Source organism: Rhinatrema bivittatum, chromosome 8, assembly GCF_901001135.1.
Source record: "Rhinatrema bivittatum chromosome 8, aRhiBiv1.1, whole genome shotgun sequence".
Lineage (NCBI taxonomy): Eukaryota > Metazoa > Chordata > Amphibia > Gymnophiona > Rhinatrematidae > Rhinatrema > Rhinatrema bivittatum.
Window position 1 is genome coordinate 135660485 of NC_042622.1, and position 12553 is coordinate 135673037.

General features: G+C 46.6%; 1 protein-coding gene across 3 annotated transcripts in view; it reads left to right on the forward strand.

Moving 5' to 3' along the window:
• ABCA2 (ATP binding cassette subfamily A member 2) overlaps positions 1 to 12553 on the forward strand; it is a 382666-nt gene that overhangs the window by 239410 nt on the left and 130703 nt on the right. For all 3 annotated transcript variants that reach the window (XM_029612786.1, XM_029612783.1, XM_029612787.1), the window contains one exon: positions 2455 to 2569. In XM_029612786.1, coding sequence (XP_029468646.1) covers positions 2455 to 2569 — 115 coding nt within the window. The remainder of the gene's footprint in view (positions 1 to 2454; positions 2570 to 12553) is intronic.

Sequence of the window (12553 nt, forward strand, 5' to 3'; positions counted from 1 at the left end):
TCTTCCATTTCCACAGCTGCCCTGAGTGTGGTGTGTTCTGCAGGTCCTGAATCTAGTTCCTTATCTAGCTATTTATTTAGAATTTTTATATTCCACCTATATTGATAATTTAGGTACAGATCCAAGGGCATCTCACTCAATTCACTTTCCTTTCAGGGATATTCAGTAAGACTGTTTTTCCCTTTCTCTAAGGAGGTTATAAGGGAACCAAGCAGATGGTTCTTCACAGTTGGTTCCCGCAGTGAATGGATCTCGAGTCTCCTTCATGGCTTTTTTTACGCTACAGTCATGAGCCTTATAAGTTGAGAGGGGAGTTATGATCTTGGGAAGCTGAAGGGGGCAGAGGAATGTAACTAGTGGAGAACTAACAGGTCCAGAACTAAGCTGAGTGCCAGAACCAGTCGTCTAGCATTCCAGGAATCCTGGCTTCTAGCTCAGAAGGCAGCCCTGGTATTAGTGGTCAATGTAAAGTCATTAGCTGATGTGAACAAACTGAAGAAAGAGTAGCCCTCAGGTACCCTGGTAAGTAAGTCAGTTTTGGTCTGGAATGGAGTTCCCTGCAGGATCTAGCATCAACTCACTTGCTGTTCACTGTCATTGAACAGACAAATGTTTTTAGCTGACACTTTTGAGATCCTGAAGTGTAATGACCGGCAGAAGTAGCTCTTGTCCTACTAGGGGTCAGGTAGGGTGCTTCCATAGTCATTGGTAAGCTCCAAGACAAGCAAGTTCCTTGGCTAGTAAAGAAAAACAGGAGCCAGGGGCTTTGGATATCTTGGTAGAACCAGGACCAGCATTCAGTTTTTGCTGGGTGTTTCCACCAGAAGCCTGGACATTCCCTGGACTGAGTTGTGAAGGTACAAGCAGGGCTATGCCTTCACCCTTTCCCCTAGCCAGAGGATTCTTCTCTAGAAAATCTCTTCCATTCTTTTTCAACCTTGGTGGTTAAGGAGAACTAAACTCCATAGTGAGGATACTTAAGGTCTGGGATTATAGCCTTTGGCACAAAAGAGGACCTCATAGCAGACCTGAGAGTTTTGAGCCTCAGCGAGATCAGTTTACACAAGGAGACAATATCTTCCCTTTGAGGGATTCATTCCTTCAGTCCTGTCCTTCCACCAGAGGAGATGGGAATGAAGGCATTACCCAAAAATCTCACAGATGATGGAGACTGGCATTGGCTTGATGTAAGAGACAGTCATGGAAGCTCTCTTGCTATTCTCTTAGATACTTTCTTCCAAGGCGTCAAAAAAAACAAGTCTTCTCCTGAGGGAGGTCTCTTCAGCTTGAAGTGAGCTTAGTTTTGAAGGGATGTGGCATTCCTTCTTGAGCTTCATAGAGAAGCATCTCTTTGAGTCTTGTTGAACACAGGCCTTTGGTAATTTTAAAGGAAAAGGTTTCTCTGCACCCAACACACTCTTTTTTTTAGAGAGTAGTGCTTCACTTACGTCAGAACCTGGTTTTTCTTACTTATAATTGTGAAAAGGTCAGTTGATTTAGGCCAGGATAAGGACAGACACTTCAAGCCCTTTGGAAGTCACTTTTGAGATGCTTGTAGGTGACCAGTTTCTTTTCAGATAGGTCTTTAGTCTATTAATGTGTCCTGTAAAAGCACAGTGAGTTCTAAGGCATCAATTTCAGGAGAAATCAAGAAAAGTAGTAATTTTGACTTGCTCCAGCAAGAGTTTGAAGGTTTCAGAGGACTCCGTGAGGGTGCAGAAGTCTTGGTAGGCAGAGACAGAATCTGTCATTGCAGAAGATAAGTGCAGGTCAATGCCCTTGCCACCATTGCATCTCTGCTCTAAGCACCTCGATGTGGATATGTAGGTAGGGGATGCAGGAGCTCTAACAACTATTCTGGCTTCCTCCTGCTCAAACTGGGTGGAGCTTTAGTACATCCCACTCATTTAGACAGGTCTGACATGGATGATAATGAAGGTGAGATTTAAACTTACCTGTTAAAATTTCCTTCCCTTTAATCCTGTCAGACCAGACCAGAACTCACCCAAGAAAGTCACAGCAGTCAGGAGCTTTCAATCTGATAGATTCAGGCATTTAACAGTGAGTACATTGTTGCCCACTCTGAAGGCAGCTGGACTAATTGTGAGCTTGGTGTAGGGAATTCTTATTCCTGGGTTAATAACCACGATGTAAAGTGTTTTAGCTTTATTAGACTTTGGTTGCGGTAGTGATTTGGAAACCAAAACAAGCAATTGCCTTTGGTTGTGTCTTAGCTTTGACATAGGATACCAAAGAGCTGAAGACAGCACCAGACTTTTATAGAGGGAGTGAAGTCAGATTTGAGCCTTTTTTTTTTCTGTCTCGGTCTTCTGGCAGGAGGGCATAGCCTCCTCATCTGGACTGGTCTGGTAGAACCAAAGGAAAAGAAATTAACAGGTGAGTTTGAATTTCATCTTATTGTATCCATGATGTCATTTTTGTCTGATTTTCTAGCTTCCTCTTTGTCATTGAGCACATGATGCCTCTCTGTATGGTGATCTCTTGGGTGTATTCGGTGGCCATGATGATCCAGCATATAGTGGCAGAGAAGGAACACCGGCTGAAGGAGGTACAGAACCCTCATTTCACCTCATTCCTGCTTTGCACTGCCATATGACCCTGGAAGTCAAATTTCACTTCACAAAGCAGTGGGACTTGCAGTGCCCTCCCTTCCCCTTCTTCCCTCTGCCCCCCCCCCCCCCCCACACAAACACACATGTTTTGTAATCTGAAGAACTCTTACCAGTTATAAATTGAGCAGGAACCAGGGTCGACTTAAGGAGATTGGGAAAAAAATAGAAATGCACCCCTCCCAACATTAATTAGATAAACTCAATAGCAGAGGGACTGGAGGAACTGGAGATATTTAAGAGCTTACAGGCCGATACAGTACAGTGCGCTCCGACGGAGCGCACTGTTAGCCTGCTCTTGGATGTGAGTTTTCCCTTACCCATTATTCAGTAAGGGGAGGAAAACGCGCGTCCAACCCGCGGCACCTAATAGGGCCCTCAACATGCAATTGCATGTTGAGGGCCCTATTAGGTATGCGCGCGGGATACAGAAAGTAAAATGTGCAGCCAAGCCGCACATTTTACTTTCAGAAATTAGCGCCAACCCAAAGGTAGGCGCTAATTTCTTACGGCACCGGGAAAGTGCACAGAAAAGCAGTAAAAACTGCTTTTCTGTGCACCCTCCGACTTAATATCATGGCGATATTAAGTCGGAGGTCCCGAAGACTAAAAAAAGTTAAAAAAAAAAAAAAATTGAATTCGGCCCGCGGCTGTCGGGCCGAAAACCGGACGCTCAATTTTGCCGGCGTCCGGTTTCCAAGCCCGTGGCTGTCAGCGGGCTCAAGAACCGACGCCAGCAAAATTGAGCGTCGGCTGTCAAACCCGCTGACAGCCGCCATTCTGGGCTAAAAGGAGGCGCTAGGGACGCTCTAGTGTCCCTAGCGCCTCCTTTTGCCCGATTCTACCGCACCACCTCATTTGAATACTGTATCGCGCGCACCGGCGAGTGGGCGTTCGTCCGCTCTCCTGTGTTTTTACTGAATCGGCCTGTATGTGAGGTGTAGAAGATGTTAAAGCAAAGCTGAGTTTTGGGAAGCCTGAAAACACCACAGGCAGTCCACATATCTGAGACTGAACATTATCTATTATTGGTCATATGAAGAGCATCAACATGACCTCGAATTGGGCTTCCTTGCTAATATAGCTACAAGGATTCTGTCAGAGAAGGTTTTAAAGCAGGCAGACCATCTCACCATGCCTTGTCCCAATGATTCCTGACCTAGCCTCACGCTGCTTGGCCTGGCAGTGCAGTGCAAACATTGAATTTCCAGCCTCTCCAAGCTGTGCAGTGAGGCTCAGGCATTTTACAAGGCTATGATGAACTGACTAGGGGCATATGGTCTGGCTCAGCTACCTATAAATATTAGCAAATCCCAAACAGGAGCTAGAGTGTGTGGGAGCAAACCCACGCATATCAAATCCTGCCAGATTGTTCTTGTCCTTTCTCTCAAATGTCACTGTGTACTTCATTTTCCAATCAATCTAAAGGACTTCACACCTTCTCAGCTTCACTTCCCCTGAGCCAGTACCAGTGGTCACCTATGTTGCACACACCCAGTTAGAGTGCAGAAGTCTTGAATTTCCTATTGATAAGGTTCTGCAGGTCAGAAAATCTAGAAAGAGTCCTGCTTTCCTTCAGTTGCTATTTTAAGTTGGCAGAACAGGGGGTTAAACATTATGATCAGTACTGGACTGAGATTATACTTGTGCACTCCATGCCCTACATATTTCATAAAAAAAAAATAAACATTTCTAATATTTATCCAGTGCTTTCTGTCCAGATACTTATGGATTGCCACCCAGAAGCACTTTTTTGAACATCATGCAAACTTCCTGGGGGATGAGAGAAGAATGAAAGAATGTTAACATTGATCAACATTATTATCCAATTGCAGTGAGATACAATTGAGTTGAACATGAGGAAGCAGAGAGGAAATTTTGTAATGAGATTTAGATTAAAGAGTTGGAAGATTGGCTACTGGAGAGTGGCTAACTGTCCCATTAGTCACAGGAAAAATAGGCAGAACCGGAGGCTGGGTGAGAACAGAGAGGTAAAGTTCATGTCTCTATTTGATTTTCAATTAGAGGCACCTACTTTTCAGTGCTGCATTGACCCGTGGATACTTTTGCATTCATTTTTATGTTAATTTTCAGAGATATTACCTGGGTAGTTTCTCTTTGAAAATGATATAGAAAGTATGTAGGTACAAAAGTCCTCATGTGTTTTGCACCTGCACACGTGAGTAAAATGTGCCCCAATAGGGCCACATTTAAGATTTTGGTACCCATAGATCAGGTGGGGAGGAGGGGAGAGTACCCTCAGAGTGCCATAGCCGTGCTCCTTGAAATGGTGCTGGCAGATAGCCCTAAAGCCTTTTTGGTCCCCGGTGATTTGGGACCCCTGGCAGTTGCTTCTGTTGCCTCTACCCCTATATTCTGGTTTGCCCTTAGTGACTTGTCGCGGGCATGACCTGATTTAGAAGAACTGGAATTTGGCTTTGTGAGTCTCGCGTGCTTTATTGAGCCCTGGTTCAGTGCTCCTGGCACCGGATGGCACCTCCCCCCACATCAGGCATCCGTCCTTTTCATCCCATGACTACTGGGAGTGCAGGTTCCTCCTTTATTGTCATGGAAACTGTCGTTATCTGGTATTTAATACAATTTGTCTCTTAAGCTTTGCACTCACCCTACCGCGTGTGCTGCTGGCAACAGCCAGCCAAACCCATCTGTCGAGGGAGCGTAGCTGGGAGACAGCTAAGCCCTTAATAAGCCGGTGTGAGTCTTAGGAGTTAATGATAATCAAAGTGTGTGGCAGTGGAAAAATATTTCCTTCATGCGGGTTCTAAACACATCACCAGTGCCGAGGAGGAGGGAGGGGAAGATCTGCCTTGAGGGTTTAAAAATATAAATACATCAAGTGTTTCATTAAAAAACCATCCCTCTGCCTCTGTGGGTATTCCACTGAGCAAAGTATTCTAGCACAATCCGTGTTCAAGTGAAAATGTAGTATCCTACCATTTCTCTCATTTCTATATTTGAAAAGTACAATAAAATTTATAAAAAGGAGGTAATTTTCAAGCTAACTACATTGATACAAAAATTGTGTGTACTTTTTATCGGCAGGCTGTGCACCAATCCTAAAAATGGAAGTTGTGCATGTAGGTCCTCTTTGGAAACGTGTTGCGGGTACCTTGTACCTGCAGAATTTGCATCTGCTTTTTGTGCAGGTACTTGTGTCATGACAAATATTGCAGGTAGATTTGAAAATGTTCTTTTCCTCCCCAACTGAAACACATCTCCTGGAGTGCTTTGTCATATTGCAGCTAAAAGCAAGTACGCTGTGGAGCATTGTGGGTAAAATGTGTTTTATCCATGTAAATGGCTTTGAAAGTTCTCCTCTAAGCATTCCCTATTCTGTGAGAAAGGGGGCTGCTGTGCACCTTTTATTAGGAAAAAAGAGGGAACTTAGAAGAGAAGAGGGTAATAACACATATGGTGTGTGTGTGTGTGTGTGTGTATAGTGGATTGCAAATGACACTTACACAGATTGAACCAGACAGTATGTTTATTGCAAACCAATATGCTCTTAAAGTAAATCACAACAAAAAGGTGAATGCTCTACAATGGCCAAGTCAAAGTCCAGCTCTCATTCCAATCGAGAATCTGTGGCACTATTTGAAAATTGCAGTCCATAAGTGTCATCCAACCAACCTGAACAACCTGGAGCAAATCTGCCAGGAAGAATGGGCAAAAATCACTCCCAATATGCAAAGCTGGTAGAAACTTACCCCCAAACAGACTTAAAGCTGTTACTGAAGGTGGTTCTACCAAGTACTAGCCTGAAGGGCTTGAATTCTTATGCAAGCAGCATTTTTCATTTTTTAATTTTATTTTACAAAAAATATAGCGAAATAATGAATTGCGACTTAAAAACTTTAAGGGGTAGATTTTCAAAGGGTTACGCGCGTGACCCCTGAAAACCTACCCTAAACCCACCCTGCGCGCGCCAAGCCTCTCTTGCATAGGCTCGGCGAAGAGCACAAGCCCCGGGACGTGCGTAAGTCCTGGGGCTTTCCTGGGGGGGGGGCGTGTTGGGGGTGTGTCGCGGCCGGTGCATCATCAGGGGTGTTCCAGGGGCATGGCCGTGGCCTCCAGACCAGCCCCTGGACCGGACCATGGCGCACCGGCAGCCGGCCCGGCGTGCGCAAGTTACACCTGCCTCGGGCAGGCGTAACTTTCGCGATAAAGGTAGGGGAGGATTAGTTAGGGCCTGGGGGCAGGTTAGTTAGGGGAAGGTGGGGGGAGGCGGAAGGAAAGTTCTCTCTGAGGCCGCTCCGATTTCAGAGCGGCCTCAGAGGGAACGGGCAGCGCGCGCAGGGATTGGTGTGCGCAAGGTGCACAAATGTGCACTCCCTTGTGCGTGCCGACCCCGGATTTTATAAGATACGTGTGGCTACACGCGTATCTTATAAAATCCGGCGTACTTTTGTTTGCGCCTGGTGAATAAAAGTACGCGCTTGCACTTTTTTTAATAAAATGTACCCCTTTGAGCATATTGGGGCGGATTTTCAGAGCCCTGCTCGCCTAAATCCGGGCGGATTTAGGCGAGCAGGGCCCTGCGCGCCGGTGCGCCTATGTTCAATAGGCCTACCGGCGCGCGCAGACCCCGGGACTCGTGTAAGTCCGGGGTTTTCAGAGGGGGGCATGTGGGGGGCGGGCCCGATCCGCGCGGCGTTTTCAGGGCGTGTCGGGAGCGTTTTGGGGGTGGGCCCGGGGGCGTGGTTACGGCCCGGGGCGGAACGGGGGCATGGCTGCGCCCTCCGGACCCGCCCCCAGGTCGCGTCCCGGCGCGCTAGCAGCCCGCTGGCGTGCGGGGATTTACGTCTCCCTCCGGGAGGCGTAAATCCCCCGACAAAGGTAAGGGGGGGGTTTAGACAGGGCCGGGCGGGTGGGTTAGGTAGGGGAAGGGAGGGGAAGGTGAGGGGAGGGCAAAAGAAAGTTCCCTCCGAGGCCGCTCCGATTTCGGAGCGGCCTCGGAGGGAACGGAGGTAGGCTGCGCGGCTCGGCGCGCGACGGCTATACAGAATCGATAGCCTTGCGCGCGCCGATCCCGGATTTTAGCGGATACGCGCGGCTACGCGCGTATCTACTAAAATCCAGCATACTTTTGTTGGCGCCTGATGCGCCAACAAAAGTATGCCAAATCGCGCTATTTGAAAATCTACCCCATTGGTTTGCAATAAACATAGGGGGTAATTTTCAAAAGGAGTTACATGCGTAAATGTAGCTAGTATTGTAGCAATTTTCAAAAGCCATTTACTCAAGTAAAGTGCACTTATGTGAGTAAATCCTATAGACAAGTCAATGGCATATATTGTAGCAATTTTCAAAAACCCACTTACTCAAGTAAAGTGAATTTACTCCAGTAAACCTGGTTTTTACTCGAGTAAATGCTTTTTAAAATCAGGCCCATACTGTCTGGAACAATCTACCAGGCCGATACATTTAGACGCGTGTTTTCGACGCGCTAGCTTTACCCCTTATTCAGTAAAGGGTAATAGTGCGTCGAAAACACATGTCTAACCCCCCTGAAACTAATAGTGCCCGCAACATGCAAATGCATGTTGATGGCCCTATTAGTTATTCCCATGCGATTTAGTAACATGTGCAGCCAAGCCGCACATTTTACTTTCAGAAATTAGCGCCTACCCAAAGGTAGGCGTTAATTTCTGTGGGCACCAGGAAAGTGCACAGAAAACCAGTAAAAACTGCTTTTCTGTACACCCTCTGACTTAATATCATGGCGATATTAAGTCAGAGGTCCCAAAAGTAAGAAATAATTAAAAAGAAAAAAAAAATGTTAAATCAGCCCGCGGCTCGCAGGTTGAAAACCGGACACTCAATTTTGCCAGCGTCTGGTTTCCAAACCCGTGGCTGTCAGCGGGCTCGAGAACCGACGCCGGCAAAATTGAGCATCGGCTGTCAAACCCGCTGACAGCCGATGCTCCTGTCAAAAAGGAGGTGCTAGTGACGCGCTAGTGTCCCTAGCGCCTCCTTTTACCGCGGACCCTAATTAGCATATTTTTATATACTGGATGGCGCGCCCAGGACACTGGCCTGTGCGCACGCCGGAAGAGCGGGCGAGCACCCGCTCTCCCGCATTTATTTCTGTATCGGCCTGTGTGTAAGTGTCATCTGTATTCCACCTGATTCAGCTGACTTTTTAGGGGGCTGAATATTTTTGCAAACCATTGTATATGCATGTGTGTAGATTCATATATATTTTTTTAATTAGAAGGAGTAGTAATGTCTTGTGGCACACTGTATTTTTGATATTCCACTTTTGTAAGGCAACCAAAGCAGATGATAATGAAAAAATCTATTATTAAAACATAGAAACAATGATCTGCTTTTTTGAGAGAATTTCTAATTTGCATTTTGAATTTGACTGTACAGAACAGGTTTTCCTGCATATAAAACCAATGAGCCTGGAGAAATAGCTGACCTGAGCCCCATTTCTTTTTGTCAAATATCTTTAAAAGATGAGCACATTTTTATTCTGTAATAGTTATGTGAGCCTGCCTTGCAGGGTTTTTGTTTTTTTTTTACTCTGAGCTTTTGCTGGATTGGCAGGTTTCCCAGGATCTTCATCTAAACAATAACTATGACTGAACTCAAACACTTGGACCCACCTGGTGAGATGGCAGTGGAACATGTTCCCAATCCTTTCATATTTACTCCCTGAGCCATTCAGGGTCCACGCCATTAAACAAACATTAGCTGCATTGATCCAGTGCTTCTCAAACCTTCCTTGATGTTTGCTAATCGCTGGAAAATGTTGCCCTGAGCTATGTCTATGGGGAGCCTTCAAGGTTGCATGCAGCCACTTGCCTTTCTGACTGCTTGCGATTTTACCGCCTTGTTTATCAGTTCCACGACAGACGGTTTCTCTGGGTAATGCTTTCAAAAGTAATTGTACATTAATTACCACATAATGACAGTAAAATCGCAGGGGGAATCCTGGTTACTTGGCATTTAAGGAAATGTGTTTGTCATTGGTGGTGTTTCAGCACCATGGACAGTACTAAAGCAGCTAGAATGCTTTTACGCGGCTTTCTAAAGGCTTCCTGATTCCAATCCTCTCAAATAAATGACCTTGGGGGTGATCATTTTTAAACCATTTTACCCAGATAATGCATCAGGCCGTTTGAGGGGAATAGAAGGATGTGTGTTGAGTCTACATTGCAATACATTATGGGGTAGATTTTAAAAGAAGCGCGATCAGCCTACTTTTGCTTGCGCATCAGACTCAAGCAAAAGTACGCTGGATTTTAGTAGATACGCGCGGAGCCGCGCGTATCCACTAAAATCCTGGATCGGCGCGCGCAAGGCTATCGATTTTGTATAGCCTGCGCGCGCCGAGCCGCGCTGCCTCCCCCCGTTCCCTCCGAGGCCGCTCCGAAATCGGAGCGGCCTCGGAGGGAACTTTCCTTTGCCCTCCCCTCACCTTACCCTCCCTTCCCCTACCTAACCCACCCACCCGGCCCTGTCTACATCCCCCCCTTACCTTTGTCGGGGGATTTACGCCTCCCGGAGGGAGACGTAAATCCCCGCGCGCCAGCGGGCCTGCTGCGCGCCGGGCCGCGACCTGGGGGCGGGTACGGAGGGCACGGCCACGCCCCCGGGCCATAGCCACGCCCCGTACCCGCCCCCAAAACGCTGCCGACACGCCCCCGAACCGCCGCGACGACCGGGCCCGCCCCCCGACACGCCCCCGACTCGCCCCCCTCCGAAAACCCCGGGACGTACGCGAGTCCCGGGGTCTGCGCGCGCCGGTAGGCCTATGTAAAATAGGCTTACCGGCGCGCAGGGCCCTGCTCGCCTAAATCCGCCCGGTTTTGGGCGGATTTAGGCGAGCAGGGCTCTGAAAATCTACCCCTATATTAAAATAACAATGTACTTTTTTGGAGAGGAAAGAAAAAGCAGATTGTCACTTTTTTGAATTTTACTTCTGTTTTTGGCTTTTGTTGTGCTCGCCAATAAAAGGCAATGGAAAAACAGTCCTTCCCCCTTCTTCATTTGTAAGTATCATCTTCTCCTTAGTCATCAGTGGTAGAATGTAAGGAGAGCACATACAGGCTATAAAACGAATTGTAATTGACTCTGTCTTTATAATCAGAGGCAAGATTATATTTCCCAAACAAAGACATTTTTTAAATTATTTTGACACAAATCATGGATTTTGTGTGCTTTATTTTCCTGCACTGAACACTGCATGGGGCTTCTCACATCACACCATGATACGTCTAATGATTATTTTTCATGGGATGATTCACAAATATATCTAAAAGTTGCCAAAAATACCTCACAGATCACTCAATCCAACCTTGAAGTCTTCATGTGTCCCAAAAATATTGAATGAAACACTTTTTTGAGGAAAAAATATGTAAGATAAGAGAAATGTTGAAACCCATTACTTTGCAGCCCAATAGAAATTGCAGATGGCAGGTCATATGAAGCAACTCAGGCAGGAGGTCCTAGAATGCTCTTAAAATCATTTTGGAGAAAAAAGCAGATCCATAGTAATGGGAGGACTTATGGATTAATATATGACTAAACTGGGGAAATTGGTAGCAGCAAAAACTTTAAGCTCTGCATGAGAAATATTGAAAACACCAGAAAATAAGATGACGGAGGAGAGTTAGACTCTGACTGCTGCAGGCAAGAAGATATTTTACAGGCGATTTCTCAGGAAAGTAGCAGCGATGGACAAAAAAGTAAGGAAATCCAAACCATGCTCAACAAAATTAGAACAGGATTAGTAACCCATACAATGCAAATTGGAGAACAAAAAGAGAAATTGGCAACCCAAGCAAAAACCTTGAACAGCTTGGGGTAGATTTTAAAAGGGTTACGAGCATAAGTTATGCGCGTAACCCTTTTAAAACCCTCCTGCGCGCGCCGAGCCTAAGTCCCAGGGCTTCGCTTAGGGGCGTGTCGGGGGGGTGTCGGGGGGGGGCGACACGACATTCGGGGCATGTTGGGGGGCGTGGTGCTGGCCCGGGGCATTCCGGGGGCGCGGCCGAGGCCTCCAGAATAGCCCCCGGGTCAGGTGATGGCGCGCCAGCGACCTGCTGGTGCACGCGAGTTATACCTGCCTCTGGCAGGAGTAACTTTGTCGACAAAGGTAGGGGGGGTGTAGATAGGGCTGGGGGGGGGGTGGGTTAGGTAGGGGAAGGGAGGGGAAGGTGGGAGGAGGCCGAAAGAAAGCTCCCTCTGAGGCCGCTCCGATTTCGGAGAGAACGGGCAGCACGCGCAGGGCTTGGCGCTCGCAAGTTGCACAAATATGCACCCCCTTGCACGCGCCGACCCTAGATTTTATATGATACGCGCGGCTATGCATGTATCTTATAAAATCCAGTGTACTTTTGTTTGCGCGGGTGCACTTAGAACCCCGGCTGCACTGTAAACGATGTGATATTGCAGATCAATGACCGGTATATAAAAACAAATAAATAAATAAATAGCGCTGTAGATGGGCACATTCAACTCAGGGTGGGTTTGGGGGGTGGTGTTACATACACAGTCAGAGGAATTACCTGAAAATTTGAAATCACTGAAGAATTTCTATCATTTAAATCGATGAAAGTTACAACAAGAGTCTCTAGCTAGATGATTTCAAATTTGCAGTTAATTCCTCTGACTGTGTATGTAACACCACCCCCCGAACCCACCCTGAGCTGAATGTGCCCATCTACAGCGCTAGATATATAGAGTCCTATTCTTCCTATTACAGTGCGTGCTCTCTCTTGCGCTCTCTGTCTCTCTCATGGTCTCTCTCTCTGCAAAAATTGCATTAAAAATGTAAAATTCGGGCCCTAATGCATTTTCAGGAATGACCTGTAATGTTTGCAGATGATATCTTGCTTTTCATAGACAATGCATCTTTGGAAATTGGGGTCATAAAATCTATTGTTACCCAA